At 47.3% G+C, this 20,866-nt stretch overlaps 1 protein-coding gene across 3 annotated transcripts in view; it reads right to left on the bottom strand.

The window, feature by feature from the left end:
- Nucleotides 1-20,866, bottom strand: part of DDX46 (DEAD-box helicase 46) — a 1,330,317-nt gene that overhangs the window by 660,938 nt on the left and 648,513 nt on the right. For all 3 annotated transcript variants that reach the window (XM_069652574.1, XM_069652572.1, XM_069652573.1), the window contains exon 12: nucleotides 17,311-17,389. In XM_069652574.1, the coding sequence (XP_069508675.1) occupies nucleotides 17,311-17,389 (79 nt within the window). The remainder of the gene's footprint in view (nucleotides 1-17,310; nucleotides 17,390-20,866) is intronic.

Below are 20,866 nucleotides of genomic sequence, written 5' to 3'. Positions count from 1 at the left end.
AAAAGAGAGAGATATATAAAGGAAGTCTATGTCCCTTCCATCCGAGCGGGGAGGAAGGGTGGGCGCATGTGAATCTAAGCAGATACAACCATCAGAAATGCTTTTACGGTAAGTAATGCATTCTCTTCTGATGTTTGTTAATCTGCTTAGAATCACATGCTGTGCATAGACTAGCGAGCAGTACCCGGAGTTGGCGGTGGGTTATGAGAAGGAACAGTAGAGAAAAGGTGTCGTAATACTGCCTGCCCCACCTGGGAGTCAGATCTAGAGTGTGTATCTAGACAGTAGTGTTTTGTAAAGGTGTGCACAGAACTCCAGGTAGCCGCTTTGCAGATGGACTCAAGGGGAACATTTGCAATGAATGCTATGGATGCCCCCGTGCCTCGAGTAGAGTGTGCTCTTGGCCTAAAGGGCAGTTCTCTCTTAGCAAGAGTATAGCAGAGAGTGATGCATTGAATAATCCATCTAGAAATAGTGGACTTGGAAACCGCATCTCCTTCTCTTCCTGCTGCCACCGAGACGAAGAACTGATTAGTCTTCCTCAGTGGTCTGGTTCTTTCCATGTAGAACATGACTGCTCTGCGGACATCTAGTGTGTGCAGAGTCCTTTCTCCCAAATTGGAAGGATTTTGAAAGAACGTTGGTAGTTCTATAGATTGGTTTACGTGGAATTTAGAAATACATTTCGGAGCAAACCTAGGGTGAGTGCGTAGAACCACCTTATCTCTGTGAACTGTAACGAAGGGGTCTAGAAAAGAAAGAGCCTGAAGTTCACTTACTCTCCTGATGGAGGTGATAGCTATTAAAAAAGCAGTCTTAAGAGTGAGGTGTTTAAGAGATGCTTTGTGCATGGGTTCGAATGGAGAGCCCATGAGTCTGGTAAGTACCACATTAAGGTCCCATCCGGGAGCTGGGTCAGCTATCGGGGGGTGTATTCTCTTTACTCCCTCCATGAAGGCCTTAATAACAGGGATCCTCCACCACGACACTTTGAGTTGGGAAGTGGTGTTTGCATAAAGTGCCGCTAGGTGGACTTTAATGGAGTTAAACACTAGACCTGAATCCAATAGGTGGGTCAGGTATAGGACCACATGTGTGGGAGAGCAGTCCATAGGGTTGATGCTCTTACTCCTGCACCAGATGACAAATCTTTTCCACTTGCTAGAATAGCAGTGGCGAGTGTTCGGATTTTCTGACTTCCCTGAGGATGTCCATGCATCTTTGCGGGAGTTGTAGATGTCCGAACTCTATGATCTCAGGAGCCAAGCTGCTAAGTTCATGTTCTGGGGGCATGGATGCAGGGTCCTGCCCTTGTCCTGAGACAGCATGTTGTACGGGCAGGGGAGTTTTACTGGGCGAGATAGAGACATCTCCATCAAGTGAGCGAACCATGGTTGTCGTGCCCACATTGGGGCCACTAGTATCATGGTTACTTGTTCCTGGTGCATCTTGTGCACCACTCTGTTGAGAAGGGGAGTCGGGGGAAAAGCGTAAACAAATTTCCCTGACCATAGCATCGACAGACCGTTCCCCTTGGATTGGTTCTGGGGATACCTGGAGGCGTAACTTAGGCATTGTGAGTTCTCCAGGGTTGCGAACAGGTCTATCTCTGGGAATCCCCATTCTGTGAAGATATCGAAGACGATGTCTTCGTGCAGGCGCCATTCGTACTCTCCGGGCAGGGGGGAAATCTCTGCTGAGACTGTCTGCCAGCAGATTGAGTTCCCCGGGTACATGGAGTGACAGTAGGAACATGTCCTGTTTGAGAGCCCACTTCCATATATTCTGGGCCAGTTTGAACAGGCCTGGAGAGTGGGTGCCCCCTTGCTTGTTGATGTAGTACATGGCTGTAGTGCTGTCTGTAAGGACCATTACTGTCTTGCCTGGAAGGCTTTTAGCGCCTTGAACACCGCTAGTAGCTCCAGTAGATTGATGTGTTTGGATGCTACGTTCGGAGTCCACACTCCGTGATCAGTCTGATGGGATAGGTGCGCCCCCCATCCAGTGAGGGATGCGTCTGTGGTTAGAGTGGCTTCCGCCGCGGGTGTGGCAAATGGTTTCCCTTTTCCCATGTTTTCCTTTGTCCACCACCGTAGCGAGAGAACCAAGGCCTGCGAGACCACCACTAGATCCTCCCATAGTCCGCTGGCCTGACACCACTGGCTGTTGAGCCACTCTTGCATTGGGCGCATGCGCAGGCGCGCGTGAGGTACCAAATAAATACAGGACGCCATCATTCCTAGCAAGCGCATTGCTTTGCGTACCGTCACCTCTCAGCCGGTTACATATTGAGGGATTTGAAACAGCATGTTTTGGACCCTCTCTTTGGAGGGGAAGACGAGGCCGTCCCTTGTTTGAATTAGAGCCCCTAGGAATTGTTTGATTTGACTGGGGTCTAAACTGGACTTCTTTTCGTTGATGGAGAAGCCCAGCTTGAACAAAAGGTCTACCGTCTTTTGGGTATTGGAGAAGCATGTTTCGTAAGAATCCCGTTATGAGCCAGTCGTCGAGGTAAGGGTAAACTGGGATGGACAACCTGCGCAGGTGGGCCGCTGCCACTGCCAGCACCTTCGTGAATACCCTTGGTGCTGATGCTATACCGAAGGGTAGCACTTTGAACTGGTAGTGTTTGCCCTCTATCATGAACCTGAGGTATTTTCTGTGCGCTGGCAACATTAAAATATGAAAGTATGCATCTTTCATGTCCAATGTTGTCATGTAATCTCCCTGAGAAAGCAGTGGGAACACTTCCTGTAAGGTTACCATACGAAACTTTTGGGGTTTGATAAACTTGTTCGCTGGGCGCAGATCTAATACAGGGCGCATGGTTAGATCCTTTTTGGGTACAAGGAAGTACACTGAATAAATACCTTCCGTTACCTGAGCTAGCGGCACGACCTCTATGGCTCCTTTTTCCAGCAGTTGTTGTACTTCTTGGAGAAGGATGGCAAGATGTTCCGGTGTCATGCGACGTCCCCTCGGGGGTCTGTAGGATGGGGAACTGTTGAATTCGATACAGTATCCGTGGGCTACGGTGGAAAGTACCAAACGGTCTGACGTTATCTCCTCCCATGCAGGAAGAAAGGAGGTTATCCAGCCCCCGACCGGTGTTGCATGGGAGGGGACGCGAATCTTCGCGTCACTTGGAGTTGTTGGGGGCTTGGGAGCCTCTGGGGGTGGATCCCCGATCTCTCCCCTTACCCCGGCGTTGGCCTCTTTGGCTGTACTGCCCACTATTGGTCTGGTAATTGGTGGCAGGGTATTGTTGATGTTGACTTTGTTGTTGTTGCTGGCGTTGGCCACGAAAAAAGCGTTTGTTGCCATAGCCGCGTCTGGTAGTGGGCCTAGAGATCTGGTCAAGAGTCTTGATAGTATCAAACTCTTTTTTAGCCATCTCTAGAGCTTCATCCACCGCTTTTCCGAAGAGGTTAGAGTCTTCGACAGGTTTATTTATCAAAGACGCCTGTGTCTCCGGTTTAAAGCCTGAGTTGCGCAGCCATACATGGCATTTTAGGAGTATTCCCTGCACCAGGGAACGTCCCGCTGTTTCTGCCGCGTCCAAAGAGTTTTTTACAATGCTCTGGTTCACCTGGGTTCCTTCGCCAATAGTTGAAAGTAGGCGTGTACGTAAAGGCTCCGGTGCTTCCTCGGCGTCCTTGCGCAGTTTGGACCACTGCGTGTCTGCGTAGCTAGCAAGCAAGGAATTGTTGTTCGCAATTCTTGCGGAGAAGGCAGCCGAGGAAGTTACTCTCTTTGCAAGGGCATATAGCCTCTTGCCCTCCTTGTCAGGGGGTGCCTCACTGGTGGAAAGTGGTACCCTTGCCCTCTTTCTAGTATTAGATACGACTAGGGAATCCGGTATGGAATGTCCCCTAATGTAGAGCGGGTCTGAGGGTGAAGGAGTGAAAAGTTTTTCAATTCTCGGATTGACCCCTCTGATCAATGCGGGAGTGGACAGCAAAGGGATAATTCTTCTCTTCACTGAAGCGAGGAGGGGAATGGTCTGGCTGACCGGGGGTTTCTCTTTAATAACTCTTTCTACAAAGTCCAATTCTGGAGAGAGCTCCCCAGTGTCCAGTTCGAAATGCGCTGCAGCTCTGCGCAACAGTGCATTGAAAGTGGGCTGATCGTCGATTGGAGACGTGTTCTTAACCGGAGAAATGTCCGGAGGAGTTAGGTTTAGGACATCAGTGTCGGAATATACTGATGGGGATTGCCAGGGGTGCGAAGGTCCTTCTTCTGGGTTTTCTCCGAAGCCTTCTTCTATAATGTCTGGGCTGTCTTCCAGACATTCCTCCTGGTACTGTCGTCCTTCATTGTCCATGAAATCATCTTCTTCCTCCAAGTATTGTTCCTCCCCAGTGAGGTCGTATACCTTATGGAAGTCTGAGGCTGTGTCCTGCTGGGGATCGACTAGCCTCGGATTTTTGGCCCTGGGGTCCTCCTGAGACCCTTCTCTAGTCCTCTTGTGAGTTTGAGAGGTCTGGGTACTCAAACTTTTCCATCCTCTCCATACAGAGGTGGAGTTTTTCCATGGTTTCATGGGGTACCCCAGAGCGGTCTGGCGGGGGAAAAATAGAGTCATTTAACTGGAAATGGCTCGACCTCTCCCAAAGCGTCGAGGAAAGTGTCCCGTCGCCCTCCGAAAAACCTTCAGGTGTGCCGGGTGACCCCCCGATTGAAGGGGGTAGTCCCTGCCTTTCTTCGGGCTTTTTCGGCGTGTCTTTGGACTTATGCGTAGCGCTCAACGTGTTCTTCGGCGTACGCTTCTGGGCGTCGGCTACAGCGATCCTTGCCAAGCTATCGGCGACTCGTTTGTCGGCGACTCGTTTGTCAGCGGAAGCTTGTGTTTTCGACGCTATGGGTGTCGAACGCTCTACGGCGGTCTGCGCCTTCTGTTGATGCGCGCCGGCCGATGGTTTGGGGGCGGCGCCCTTATTCGCCGAAAGCCCAGTCGCTGGTCGCGGCTGCGAGAGGGGCTTCGAACCCGAACAGTCCGAGGAGTCCGCCGGTGGAACCTGCGTCTCCTTGGGCGCCGAAGCTCTTTTCGTCTTAGACGAAGAAGAGCCGTGGGTTGTGTGCTTATGTGTGTCTTTGTGTGCGTCAGTGTCGCCGGGGTGTTCATCCCCATAAGCAGGGCGTGAGCCGAGCCAGTCGGGGCCGGGGACAGACGACGAAGCGCGCAAGCGCTCTTTAGAGGGGGTTTCGACTTCCGTAGCGGAGGTCGTGTTATCGCGTTCCTCGTCACTGTCGGTGGTAGCAGCGGCGGGTGAACCTTCGGCCTTCGACATCGCGTAGGCCGCCCACCTTTTAACCCTACGGTCTTTTAGAGTTTTAGGCTTAAGAAGCTGACAAGCCGCGCAACCTTCCTCCTTGTGATCGAGGGGCAAGCACCGGTTACACCGTGAATGCTTGTCCTTCCAAGTAAATTTGCCTTTGCAAAGCGGGCAAAACCTAAAGGGTGTCCTCTCCATAGCCGAGGCAATAAATCGCGATAAGCACCCCGAGGGAAAGGAAGGGGAAAGGGAAAGGCATTCTCAGAAAGACCCAGAGATGTCCCACGACCCCACTCTCCCTACTGTATATGGCCTGCGAGGCCAGGCCACGTGTTCGGCAGCGCCGAAGGATTTCCTCCGCTCGACCCTCCGTCGAAGATTTTCGCTCGGCGGAGAACAGCCACAACTGCATCGAGGGAGGGTTTATTAATATTATGATAAAAAAACTAGCAAAGGTCGAGGGTTGCAATGTCTCTCGAGAAGCTCCGCGTGAAGGCGACCAGAAGCTGGGCGGAAAAAAACAATCTGAGGGACCTCGACGCGTGAGGGATTGTGGGTACAATGCACGTCACTATAGGGATAGTGTTTCAGACCCGCCTTGTCGACGTCCCCTTTTTCGACTACGAAAAACAAAATGCAATACTCCGCAGTGACCACTGGATGTCGGACCTATGCACAGCATGTGATTCTAAGCAGATTAACAAACATCAGAAATATATATATATATAAAATTGAAAGGTAAACACAGACCGCGAGGTCGAGTTCCGTTAGAAGTTGCACTCCCTTTAGTTGACGAAATCCATCAATGTTCAGCAACAAGTGCACGCCGGAAAATAAATCGCTGCACTGGCAAAAATTTGCCTTTAAAAAGTTTCAAGTTTTAATTCAAAAAATAATTTGCAGTAAAAAAACAGCTTCCCAGTAGCAAAGGGAGGCTACCTGCCGCGTTTCGCCACACTCCTGTGGCTTATTCACAGTAGCTCCACCCTGTTGTGGGAGCTCTTTTAACCCATGGCATACCACATGAACACAGAAAAGATGACTAACAGAGATGACGTTTTTACATTCGGCCATCTTATACAATGCAAAATGCAATTCAAAAACCAAGACTGCATGTAGACAATATTACTCAAAACCTAACAAATTATAGATTTTAACAGATAGTACATATATAAATATACATTCCATCTTAATTTTAAAATAATTCAGAAAATCTTATCAAGGTTTTGTATATCTAGCCAAATTCGAGCACTCAACATTAAATAAGCATCATAGTGACGTTGTTAATAAAACACAGATATAATATAGTGTTTCAAGCTCTTTCACAAAAACCGCATCACAGAGAAATTTGTTATACAGGATGATAGTGTGGCATTATGTAGGTTCATATGCATAAAAGACAATTTATAGTTAAAGTGCAAGTGCATGGCAGCTTTTTAGTAATAAAGTGCTAGTGCATAGTGCAATCTTTAAGCAGCATATTTCGATGACCAGACGTTGACTTGTAACCATCACTTAAAGTGCAAGTGCTTTACTTAAAATCCATACTCCTACATAGCACAACATACTCTTGATTTATAAATGCTCGAAAGACCTTATATGACTAGAGTCTAATCTATTTAGCAGTCATGTATGAGCAGGTATTGTGCATCACAAAAAGATGCACCTCTATTTGATATTTCATTATAAACTATGTTCATGGGCGACATGTAGAAAAAACATTAATAATGTATAAGTTAAAAAATCTACCCACAAAAGACCTGAGGGGAAGAAAGGCATCTGAACGCAAAAAAGCACAGGAACATCGTCAGGAAACTAAATCATGAACACAATGTTCAAGAGTGTGAAACCAGTTTAACCTTGGCCGAGAGAAATACACAATATACAATAAAATGGAGCGGCCACCCAGTGTATGGCCTGTTAGAGTTAGACTATTTGAGCAATATTATGTACAACTAAAAAGGAAATGACAAATTAGCACATTTCAGATTCCCAAAAAAGTGTACAGTTCTTCATCCACATTGTGACCCATCAGGGTTTTGCTCTCAAAGTCTATAATGTGTCTGGTCTCCTCTTGTAACAATTTCTCATTATCGCCCCCTCTATATATAATTTGTGATAATATGAAAATGAACATTAAGGGGCGTTTTTCAGGTTAAGGTGGTGGGACATCTCTATAATAGATTTGCAATAAGAGATGTGATTCGACTGTTGATTTAATTAACTTAAGTTTGGAAACAGGGTAAAAAGAATAAGATTCACTCACTGCAATATAAATAAGCTGGAATAAGTAAATAAACAAAATAAAGAAGATTCTGTTTGAAAATAAGAGATAGATATATCAGCGCTATGAATAGTAATAATACTGAATATTTATCGACCGGGCTAATAATTTGCAGTTAGCAATAATGTAAACATATGAACTTTGTATTATAGAAGAAGAGTCTCTACAAAAGTTGATTGTGTTGAAGAAATTGATAAGTTACTACCAACATAGATGGTCGTCGTATTTCAAGAAATAAGAATCCCTAATAGACAGGGTTGGAAGCAGAAGCTCTCACGCTCATACCACATGTAAGTTATAGATTGGTGTTACTTGGTAATGCCCAGAATAATGGTTGGGTAATAGGTTTATAGGGGGCTTGGACACGCAGCCACCCAGCAGAGAAACTGGGAATGGATATAGTGTATGTAGTTTCTATGTGTAAGTGTAAGATAATCTACCACAAATTATATAATGTATTATATATGTTTTTATGTCATTGTTTAGAGTACAATCACTGCTGGTCATCAAAAAATGGGGTATACAAGACTAAACCATTGACTATAAGAAATATTTTGTCCTGAAGAAGGCCCTTACAATCATTCAGAAAAGGACACTAGAGTTAATGTCTTATATACGCCAAGGCTGAAACATGTCAACTATCTGCAACGGTGATCAAACAGGTTGTGTTTTGTCCCGCTAACAATTTTTTAAATTATTGTGAATAATTAATAAAATGACTAATATGCACTTGTCCTTTTGTGGTTGATATTTTGTCACACACATCTATCTAAGTGATATCAGCGGACGGAGGGGTAATCATTTTCTCTATTCTAATGCATATCATTTGCTTCGGCCATTTAACAATCCAATCATGCTATTTTCTTGCTGATGTGGAAACTGGAAATGCTCACAATCATTTCTCATAATCCCATTGGGTTGGGAGCCGTGGATCAGACGGCCATTACCGTCTGCACACCCTAGTAGTCTCCCGCTTATATATTTTTAACCACCCGTACTGCCAAAGGGATACACTTGGCATTAAGCCTTACCGTTAAAAGTAACTACATTACCAAGGCAAAGACTGGAAAATAAGAAGTCTGGCTCAGGAGTTCTTTCTATTCCCACTTAAAACATAGGAACTGGTAGTCTATTGATTGAGTGATAGTTTATTTGTATAGCGCTCACACACAATATGTTACAAAGCACTTCAAGGCAAGGGAGGGAGCAAGGGAAAATACAATTACATTCTTACAAGGCCTTGAGACATTCTGAATGAAATTACTATCGTACTAGACCTGGCGATATTTCAGATAGTGCAAGAGCTATGACAAAGATAAGGAGAGGTTTTGGGGGGTAGGAGATGACAGACAAGCGACTATCGTACTAGGCCTGATGACATTTCAGGAGGTGCTGGAGGGGGAGGGAGGAGCGAACAAGCAAGGCGGGAGGGGGAGGAATGAACAAGCTACTATCGTACTAGGCCTGATGACATTTCGGATATATTAACAGCTAAGACAAAGATAAGGCGGGGAGGGGTACGAGAAGAGACAGACAAGCAACTATCGTACTAGGCCTGACGATATTTCAGGTAGTGCTTGAGTGGGAGGGAGGAGGAAATAAACAAGGAGGAAGCTGGAGGAATGAAACAAGCTACTATCGATGACATTTCGGGTAAAGTGCAAAGAATAAAGTAAGGGGAAGGGGGGAAAAAGATAGGGCGAGGTAAAGAAGACTGAGAAACGGTGAGTGTGGTGAAAGAAGAAGAGGCAGGCAGGAGGGGGAGCGAAGTACAACAGACAAGCAAACAGGCATCACAAGCATACAGCATAGGGGAGCGTACTACAACAGGCAGGCAAACAGACATCACAAGCATAAAGCAGCGGGGGGGTTGACGGGGTACTGCGCAAATGGCACAGCAAGTTTGCATAAAACACAACCAGAATTGAAACTAAGCTAAGTGCATAAAACACAGCCGGATTAGAATAGCAACCAGAATCAGAAGCTAGCAGTGGGTGCAAAAATGCAGTGCAATCAAAAGTGCAAACATGGGACATAAGCTGACAGGTCAATAGAGGGTAGAAGCATTACCAGAAGGAGGGAACTAACCCATACTAATGGAGGTGTGTTATGGAAGTCCAGATGTCTTAGTACAGTGAGGTAGCAACATCATGGAAGTTCAAGTGCAGGGAGGGGTGACAGGAAAGAACCTCAGGCAGCGTTCTGGGAGCAGATGGGGGCCTTACACTGCGGGCCTTGGAGGCTGGCTGGCATTCGCCTGCTGGCTCGCCTGACCGGCCCACAAGAAGGGTGATTGGACCAATCACGAACGAGCAGGCGAGGGGCAAGAAAGTGTCCAAGGCCTCCAGGCCCCGCAGTAGAGCCGATCCGTAATCAGAGGGAGGGAGTGAGAAGTGAGCGAAACTGATTTTTAACACTTAACTACTTGAATTCTGCTTTACTAGTTAACTTTAACTTTCGAGCATTTTGTCTAACCCATTATCGTTGAGCTAGTAAAGCCATAGGATTTTATGTGCTTGAATTGTCCAATCTACCAATTTACTCATGGATCTGTGTGATTTGGCTGTGGCATAATTGTTTGTGGTGGAATTGATCATAGTCTCAACCCCACTTACTTTTTACACGTCCACTTTCATTCTGACCCTGCAGCGCCAGTTCCGTCCCTCCTGCATGGATCAGATTCTATGCCGCCGGGTCAGTTTATTTTTTTTCCGTCCCCCGCCTCTGATCCTCTGGAAGTGGGGGGACACCCCTGCTACCCCCAAAAGCAATCACTACCGAAAATGGGGAGCAGGGGACATCGAGAAACCCCCGCTCCCCATGTTCGGTAGTGATTAACCAATTTAATCAATTTTAATCGAAGTTATTGGCCAGATGTACCATTTGATCAATTAAAAATCTATCAAATTGGGTAATATTGTTACTCATTTGTAGCACAGCTGAATACTGCAAAGCAAAGGGCTGTTTAAGCATATTCAGTGCCTTAACCCCTTAAGTGCCAAGGACGAGATATCTCGTCCTTGAAAGTGCATGTGCAATGCCAAGGACGAGATAGCTTGTCCTTTTTGGCACCTTGTTTTGAGCGATCCCTGCAAAGCAGGGATCGCTCAAAACTGTAATCCAACCCCCGGGCTATGTGAGGGGGGTCCCCCCTCACTGCCAAGGGGTTGGATTACCTTCAGTTTCACGCCGTGAAACTGAAAGTAAAATCATTGCAGCAGCCATTTTCGGCTGCTGCAGTGAAGAAAGAAGGTAAGAGCCCTTCTTTCTCTGTGTCGATCTCCGGCTGTATTTCAAGCCGGAGATCGAAGCGGGTATCGTTGGAAAGGGGAGATTCTCCCCTTTCCAACGATACCCATTGTTTGGCATTGCTGCCCGTGGATCGGGCACAGGGCACGTGATCCGTGGGCAGCAATGTCAAAGCATGGGGCCACAGCGCTGGAGACCCCCGGGGGCAGATGATCACTGCCCCCAGGTGTGAAAATGAAAAAAAAACATGTAAAAAATTTGAGGGATGGGGGAGGTGGGAGGAGGTTTGGGGCCCTGGGGCCCACTAGGCCACCAGTGATATAGGAAAAAGTGGTGTCCTTGGAAAGGGGAGGTTCTCCCCTTTCCAAGGACACCAAGTATGTGACGCATTGCTGGTCATGGATCAGCGCAGAGCCCTCGATCCGTGACCAGCAACCCACTGCACCACCATGGAAACGTTTGTGACGTGGGGGGTAGGGGGACTGCTTCAAGTAAGCAGCCCCTCCCCCCCCCCCCTGGCCCCCAAAGCATGGGAGCACATATGTGCACAACCCTGGGGGGAGATGGCTGATCATCTGCCCCCAGGGAAGGAGGTCAAAAAGAAAAAAAAATAGAACGGGGGTGGGGGGCCTGGGATGGTTTTGCCCCCATGAAATGGTGGTGGCCCTTCCCCACCCACACCAAGTGGAAAGGGGGGCCACCCCTTATAGCCCTCCCTGGGGGCAGATTTATGGCCCCAGGCAGGAGTACATGAGGTGGCCCCCATCCAATTGGGGGGTGGGGGGAGGGCTACCAGGAATTAGTGTGCAGGCCCCCCAAAGGATGGGGCCTGCAGGTTAGGCCCCCCCCTGGGGGCAGATGGCTGATCATCTGCCCCAAGGGAAAAAAAACATGAAAATAGGAAGAGAGAATTTTGGGTGGGATGTGCGGGGGCACTAGCCACCAGGGATATATTTTACAGAAATGGGGGGTGGCCCTCTCCCCCTCACCCTATGGGGAAATGGGGGCATCCCTTCTAACCCTCCCTGGGAGCAGATATCTGCTCCTATGAAGGGGTATCCGACTCCAGGGAGGGCTGCATGAGATGCCCCTCCCCCCCCCCGGAATTTGGTGTGGGGTAGAGGGTCACCCCCCAGTACATTAGAAAATTACCTGGCTGTTTAGGGTGCCCCTCAGCCGGCCCTAAAGTGTAGTGTACCTTTTCCATTTTTTGTTTTGTTTACGAAACTTACCTTGGCGCAGAGGGGCACATTGGTGTGCCAATCTGGCGCCGGGGTGCCCAAACCTTACTGCCCCACCCACTGGGGGGCCTGTCCCACCATTTTTGGGGGCCCTCTCCCCCCCGCCCCCTCACACAGCCGTTTGTAGGAGGCCCAGGGAAGCCCGCATGAGGTGCCCCCGCCACCCATTTGGGGTGAGGTAGAAGAAGGCCCCCAAAAATGGTGAGACAGTCCTCCCCCAGTGGGTGGGGCAGTAAGGTTTGGGCCCCCCGGGGCCAGATTGGCACACCAATGTGCCCCTCTGCGCCAAGGCAAGTTTTGTAAACAAAGAAAGAAATGGAAAATGGTGGCACGCATTTTAGGGGGGCTGTGGGGCACCCCAAAGGGACGGGGAATTTTCTAATGGGACGGGGTGGTGACCCCGTCTCCCCCACCCGCAATGGAGTGGGTGCCATGTCATGCAGCCCTCCCTGGGACCAGATATCTGCTCCTAGGCAGGGACGCCTGAGCCCAGGGAAGAGTGCAGGACTGCCCCCCCCACTTATCTGCCCCCGGGGAGGGCTACATGAGATGCGCCACCCCTCCAATTGGGGTGGGGGTGGAGAGGTGCACCCCCCTTCACAATAGAAAATTACCTGGCGGTGTATGGGGCCCCTCCGCCCGCGCTAAAGGGCAGCCTGCCATTTTGAATTATTTTCTTTGTTTACTATAGCTCCCTTGGCGCAGAGGGGCACATTGGTGTGCCAATCTGGCGCCAAGGTACCCAAACCTTACTGCCCCCACCCACTAGGGGCCTGTCCCACCATTTTTGGGGGCCTTCCCCCCCACCCCAAATGGAGGGGGGGGGTGTACCTCACGCAGCCGTTTGTAGGAGGCCCAGGGAGGCCTGCATGAGCCGCCTTCTTCCACCTCACCCCAAATGGGTGGCGGGGGCACCTCATGCGGGCTTCCCTGGGCCTCCTACAAACGGCTGCGTGAGGGGGTGGGGGGCCCCAAAAATGGTGGGACAGGCCCCCCAGTGGGTGGGGCAGTAAGGTTTGGGCACCAAACGTAAAAAGTGAAAATGGTGGAACGCTTTTTAGGGGGGGAGCAGTGGGGCACCCCAAAGGGACGGGGAATTTTCTAATGGGATGGGGCGTTGACCCCTCCCCCCACCCGCAACAGAGTGGGTGCCATGTCATGCAGCCCTCCCTGAGACCAGATATCTGCTCCTAGGAAGGGACACCTGAGCCCAGGGAGGAGTGCAAGACAGCCCCCCCCTTATCTGCACCTGGGGAGGGCTACATGTGATGTGCCGCCCCTCCAATTGGGGTGGAGGTGGAGAGGTGCACCGCCCTTCACATTAGAAAATTCCACAGAGGTGAGGGGGGCCCATCAGCCCCCGCTAAAGGGCAGCCTGCCATTTTCAATTATTTTTTTTGTTTACTATACCTGCCTTGGTGCAGAGGGGCACATTGGTGTGCAAATCTGGTGCCAGGGTGCCCAAACCTTACTGTCCTACCCACTGGGGGGCCTGTCCCAGCATTTTTGGGGCCCTCTCCCCCCACCCCAAATGGAGGGGGGTGTACCTCACGCAGCTGTTTGTAGGAGGCCCAGGAGGCCTGCATGAGGTGCCCCCACCACCCATTTGGGGTGAGGTGGGAGAGGGCCCCCAAAAATGGTGGGACAGGCCCCCCGGTGGGTGGGGCAGTAAGGTTTGGGCACCCCGGGGCCAGATTGGCACATCAATGTGCCTCTCTGCACCAAGGGGAGTTGGGTTACCAAAGGAAAAAAGTGAAAATGGTGGAACGCTTTTTAGGGGGGCTGTGGGGCACCCCAAAGGGTCTGGGAATTTTCTAATGAGATGGGGCGTTGACCCCTCCTGATATCTGCTCCTAGGAACGGACGCCTGAACCCAGGGAGGAGTGCAGGACAGCCCCCCCCCCCCCTTATCTGCCCCTGGGGAGGGCTACATGAGATGGGCAGCCCCTCCAATTTGGCCAGGTGTGGATTCCGACGTGTGTCCTCTTTTGGGAAATGCATGGGGTTCCCCGTTTCCCTTGCTGGCTTTGACACCAAAGGCCCAAATCTGTAGGTTGCCCAATGAACAAAATGGTCAGTGGCGAAAGGCTTGGGTTTACCAGTGGGTTACCCTTTTCCTTTAGAGCCCGCGGTAGGTGCACCCACACATGTGAGGTACCGTTTTCATCGGGACACGTGTGGGGACGCGGGAATGTAGGTCATCTGTTGGCAGTGTGTCTCGGTGGGTGGCCAGAGCGAAATGTCTGAGAATTGTCTTCATTTCCAGCTAATTTCAGAGACATTTCCCTGTGTCCACTCACCGAAACACGTCGCCAACAACAGATGTCATACCGTCTCGCGTTCCCACAGGTGTCCCGACGAAAAAGGTACCTCACATGTGTGGGTGCACCTACTCGACAGCACAATTTGTTCATGTGGGCAACCTACAGATTTGAGCATTGGGTGTCGAAGCCAGCAAGTAAAACAGGGAACCCCAAGCATTTCCCAAAAGAGGACACCCGTGGCAATGCACAGAGGTATGACTTGCGCGAATCGGCCCAGAATTTATTACCAAGAAGCCCCGGCAAAGTCTGAAATGTGCTGAAAAAACCCAATTTTTTAACTTTGTCAGGTTCCCTGTTTTCCTTGGTGGCTTGGACACCCGAGGCCCATATCTGTATGTTGTGCTTGTCTGGAGAAAGTGTCAAATTCAGGTGTCGAAACAGACTTGGGGTTACCTGTATTTTAGGCTTTCCCATTGGCCCTCAGGTAGGTGCACCCACACATGTGAGGTACTGTTTTCATCGGGACACATGTGGAAACGCAGGAAGGTATAACATTTGTTGTGTTTGTGTGGATTTCATAAAGTTTTGACCCATTTGCTGGTGCCCTTTGTCACACAACCCTTCATTTCTGCAGGCCGTTTCTCCAGGGATTTTGCTTCTGGTCTCACATCAGAGGCACCTTGAATGTTCATGCAGCTATTATTCCAAATGTGGGAGCTGAAATCGGCAATGCCCAAAGCCATCTTCACAGTCTGAGGTCGGCATTCACACTCATTTTCTACTCACCTCAAAAGCAATTGCAGAGAATTTGCATCTTGGGAAAAGTACTGGAACACCAGGGGGATAGGCTAGTAATGAAATGGAAAAGGAGATTCATCTATGCCTTCACCCAAACCAAAAACACTGATGTTGGGTGTACTTCCAGTCTTCACACTAATCACATGAGCTGGGCCCCCCTAGAAAATATCTTATATACTTCATCTCAACAAGCAACAGCAGTCTCCTCTGAAGATTAAAATATCCTCAAACCTTCTTTCAACCACTTAACTTAAGCACCTCATACTGGAGGAGTTGACCTTTGCTCTTCACAACCTCTCTTTGCAAAACAATGGCATTTTAGTGGCTACTAGGAAGTACTAGGAAGTAATCTGAGGTCAAGACAGAATAACAAATGGATCTATATTTTTCATTCAGATCTTTTTTCAAATTTCTGCCCATTTCCAAATGCAAATCAATTTTTGCAGATTTTAGGTCAGCCCTAAAAGCCCACAGAAACATATCTTAAAGTATTCCTCTATATCAAACGAGCACAGGAAATGTCATCTTTCCAGCAGTCATCTTTTTGATTCTGTCTGGGCATGAAGGACATGGAATCTAAATGTTGTTCTAACTCGTCGAATGCACAAGCCATTTCAAATAATAAACCTTTCTTCACTAGTCTCTTCATTAACCACTCTCACAGTTGCCATGAGCTTAGTGATGCATACTGATGAGTCTCAAGCCCAATCCGCTTTTGAACTATATGTTTCTTTTCATTGGGACAAGGTAATGCTGCATTCATATGCACACCATCTCTATTGAGTTGACAGTTTCACATAAATCCCCACTAAGAATGGCTGGAATTCCAGCAGAAAAAAAAGCAGCGCGAGTCGCATGTTTCAGGTATTAACTGGTCCTGGAATTCTGTAAAGCAGCCACTTTGGCTACTCGACATTCATTAAGCAAACACATGCCCTATTATACATGGTCAATAAATGAAGCCCATTTTGACCAATAATTCCTGTTTCACTTATTTGCTCAAGCACTGACCGACTGCTACTTTCATCTGCCCCCATTTTCTCTTCTTAGCACTGCAGATTTTTCACCTACGTTAACTTTTTGGGAACGCTTTTACACGTTGGCCAATGCACTTTCCTAGTCAGAACATACACTTGCCAACTTCTGAGTAATTCTAAGTTAACCTTAAGAAGAAACGATCCAAAGGAGAAGAGGCTGTGGGCTATTAAAGCATATGGAAGGCAATGTTCTGCATAAAGCCTTGGTTACATCAGCTTTGTGATGAACATCAAAACCTCACTTTGTATTGAGTGTCTGTAAGAGATAATGACACCACCTACTAGTGGAAAGGAATGATGTGTCTTGAATGTAGATTGGGAGATGGGCCTATTTTTTGTATATTCTCCTTTTTACCAGTGGTACAGTGAAATAGCGTTAACCCGATAGTGACCCCACGCCTTGGAGTCGGGAAAACGCAATGAACCAGGGTCACTATCGGGTTAACGCTATTTCACTGTACCACTGGTAAAAAGGAGAATATACAAAAAATAGGCCCATCTCCCAATCTACATTCAAGACACATCATTCCTTTCCACTAGTAGGTGGTGTCATTATCTCTTACAGACACTCAATACAAAGTGAGGTTTTGATGGCAGAAGGCTGTAGGAAAACATAACAGATCTTTGTAAAAGAAGAATGACCAAGGAAAGAGGAAATACATTAAAAATACTCATAAGTAATTGAAACCATGATTTGAGCTGTTTAAATCACTATCTTACTTGTTCTTAAATACCAAACCCTCACATTCCCCAAATACAAATGTTCTACCACAAAATATAATCTAACCAATCTGATTTCATAAGTTCTGGCACAAAATTGGAGATGAAGGTACATGAGGAGAACATTACCAAACAAAGGCTTTCTTACGGCCCAAAATGTAATCCAGTGCATTTGGCTATTCTGCCCTTAAAAGTAAGACAATCATGTGATTTTAAATAACTAAGAACTAGATGAAAATTGCAAATGATGGGGATCAAAATAGATTGTGTGATCCACATAACTTCCTATACTCAAATAAAAGTAACCATTTGGAATGAGGTAGAGTCATGCATTAAATAAGTGAATGATATTTAGATTATGGTCGAGAGGAACAAGAGACTGCAACTGTAGGTTGTGAATGTAAGAAGTATTTAAAAAGAATACAATTCTCTTTTACTCACCATTATTTGCAGCTAGCATGTCAATCATACGGCCAGGTGTGCACACAATTATCTCGGCACCTCGTTTAAGCTCAGCAATCTGAAAGATTTCAAAATAGTTTTGTGAAAATCAACAAAACTGTTCGCAGGAAGGTTATTAAATATAAACAACATGATTCAGGGTATTTTGGTCATCGTTGCACCTTCTTAATATCTGACTGGGCTAGTCAGCAGTTTCAGACTGGTTGGAAATAGTCCCAAAAGGTGGGCTGTAACTTTAACACCAACGTTTTAAGTCCCATTCACACTCATCCCAAACCCCATGTAGCCCTTATAAAGTGGCCCTTAAAAAGTCATAAGAATTAGAAAAGCAGGAGACAATCACCCTGTCCAAGGGTAAATATTTCAAGTTGCAAGCTACTAGCCAGGCACAAAACGTCACTTGCTCTTTCATTTATGCACATACACAACCTACACCATTTCATAGTCCAAGAGTCAACTATGCAAAGTCAGTGGCTAGTGACTTGTGCATATCTTGAGGAGGCCTGGCTCTAGCAATGGCATATTTAGCTACTTTAGGGGAAGGGCAAGCTTATGTCAAAGAAAGAGAATCATAAGGTTTTGAGGCTCCAGACACAAAATGGGTAGTGTTTAAACTGAAAACGCAGGACGCCTAGGAGGAAATACAGGAAGAATAATATGCCAATTTAAAATGAAAAACGGACACCAAGTCTGACAAAAAAGAATGGAGTATGCAGAGAAAAAGCTTATTTTGTGAAAATCAAACCAGGATCTTTGGAAAATAATGCATATAGGCTTGCCTATTCATCATGCAGGGCTAGGACTGCAAGAAAGAATTTCTCTGAAGATAAAAAGTATGTGTCTTATGTTTAGGGAAGATTTTATTTTTGCTGCTTTCCTCCCACAGAACTCTATGGGACACCTTTTCTTTTTCCTTAGTTTTGAACCCTGTCCTGACTTTTTGGAAGTAGGTGAAGCCTTCTGCTTTCCTTTCCTTGACTTTTTGCTCATTCATTTGGCGAAAAAGACTAGTCCCCAAGATCGCCTTAAAGTGAAGTGTGGTTTGGAAACCTTGTATCCTTATATCATTTTCTGTAACAGCTTTTTGGTTACTTTTACAATGTGCCTTGGACGAGCTGACAGCAGCAGTGTTTTGGTAAATGCACTAATGTGCTTTTGTATTTACCACAAACTGCTACAAAGTGTGGCTAGCACCCTCAGACGGTGGAGCACAAGGTCTTCGCTTGTCCTTTGGTCATATTGTTCTTTGGCCTTCCTGCCTTCTCAGGTCATGAAATGCCACATATGAAATGCCCTTCCCAGGGAAAGTTGCTGCTTTTGTGGGCAAAGGGGCAGTGTGTGTGTAAGCCTGTATGTGCGTCTGGTCCCAATACACATTCCAGTGCCTGAATGTCTGTTGCTGGGCAGATGTGGCCAGTGCCTATCCTTCATAGGATAGCCACTGCCTGTTTAAATGGCGCAGATCCTTACTGGTGGCTCGGGAAAGCTCCCAGCCCAAATCTTTCATAAAAGGAGGGCTCCTGCAGACATTCGACAATCATCATTGCAGCCAAGTCTTCTATGAAGAGTAGCCAGTAGACAACACAAGGACAGCTCCAGCAGCTCACCATCAACTCCGATGCTGTCCCGGTAAAGCCCTGTGTGTAACAAGTCAATTGTGCTTTCAATTTCAGCCTTCTTGCATCAATGGAAGCAGTGTTGGGCCGGCTCCTTTGTTGGTCTATTGAAGATCACCTGTCTACGCCTAATCTTAGTGACTACTGTCGCAACACTTCATCAATCCCTGGGGGTGGTTGGCTCCACAAAGGTCTTCTTGATTATTTTACTGGAAGCTGTCTGTCAGGGTTCCATTGTATGCCCCATCGGATAATCAGAGGAGGAGTTCACGTAATAAACTGTCTAGTAAACTCAGGGGAGCTAACATTTTAGGGTCTAAAGTGAGAGGGTCTGCTGTGACTCAGAACCGTTCTCCCTTGTTTCTTGCACGTCCTTTTACAGAACGCTATGGGTTACCGTGTAAACGCTGGCTGCCATGGTATACGCATAGACGCTCAGGTCTACAGCGCCGTCCCGTGCGCAAGGTCAGGTGACCTCTATTTAAGCTGCGCCTCCGCGCACAGCGCCGCTTCTGAATTTGTCTAAATCCAAAGCTCCTTCCCTCATATCTTGCTTTCTTGGCTTCTTGTAGCCCCGGCCTTCTTGTTACCTGTATTACTCCCTCCTGGTCATTGCTACAAAGTCTTACCTGCTCATACCAGACCCAGAACGGCCACAGACTGCACTCGTCTAAATAATTCAAGTCTTACCTGCTCTTACCAAAATCGGAACGTCCACGGATTACAACCTCTTCATCCCACAAGTCTTACCTGTGTCAAATCTTCTTTCTGGAACTGTCAAGACTTTTTGGACATTCAGTAATACCGCGCATCGGCGCAAGGACCAAGGCCATTGGCTCAGGATTTCAAGAACAGCAGCGCATCAGCGCCAGGATCAATTAAGTTTTAGGCATCCACGTGCCGGCGGGTATAGGAAAACCAAAGAAACTGCCAACTCATTTTCCACATTTCTGCTACGACTATCCAGGACACTCATTTGGTAAGCACAAGACTATTAGTTATTTTCTTCCTTGTTATTCCTGCACTCTTGGTAATAGTTCCTTTTGCTTTCAGGGTACTCATTGATCTACCTTGGAACATTCGGTCCCAGTCTGATTTTCTTGTTTGCGAGTATCAGTTCACTATCTTGCTTTGGAGTTCCCATTGCATTTAGCCTCATGTTAATGCCCGATTAATTTTCTTGCAGCCAGCTGTTCGAGTACCAAGGTGTACCTTATTTCGGGCAGTACTCACCTCAAACTGTCCTTATGTACACTTGAGGGGTATATTGTCAGAAAGCCTAAATTACATCACGACGTGTCAAGCCACCACTACTATTTGGAGTTCCTGACAGTCTGGAACAGATTCCTAAATCCTGCGTCCAAAAATGACCTCTGCACCTGCAATTACTGAGCCTTTCCAGGCGGGACCAAGCACAGAGGACTTTAGTAACACTTGCTTAAAAGCAAGCTCCAACTTAACCCCTCGAAAACCAAGGTTGTCGTCTTTGGTGCAAAAAATCCATTGAGGTACTTCCATTCCAGAACTCTGTGTCCTGCCTTTTTTTGATGTTCCAACCACATTTGCCGTTAAGGTAAAGAATTCAGGATATATATATTTATTTTTTATTAAGTGCTTATACTTGTTATACCAAACTTTTACACTAAACCTAGAACATGATTTACAAAATGATGTACTAAACTCAACATTTTATATACACAATACATGTTAAAAACTTTCACTTATAATCTCCTTCTGGGTATCCATCTGGCCAGCTGCATCGCCTTCAAGTCGCCCAGAATGCTGCAGTTAGGCTTATATATAATCTTCCTAGATTTGCCCCTGTACCAGAGGAATCTACGTTGGCTGCAGGTCCAACAGAGGATTGAATTTAGGACCCTCTGTTTAGTATTCAAATGCATTCATGGCAGGGATCCTAG

The sequence above is a fragment of the Ambystoma mexicanum genome, chromosome 3p (assembly GCF_040938575.1).
Source record: "Ambystoma mexicanum isolate Mex_15411 chromosome 3p, UKY_AmexF1_1, whole genome shotgun sequence".
In the NCBI taxonomy this organism is placed as follows: Eukaryota; Metazoa; Chordata; class Amphibia; order Caudata; family Ambystomatidae; genus Ambystoma; species Ambystoma mexicanum.
This window is presented reverse-complemented; position numbering and strand designations above follow the sequence as displayed.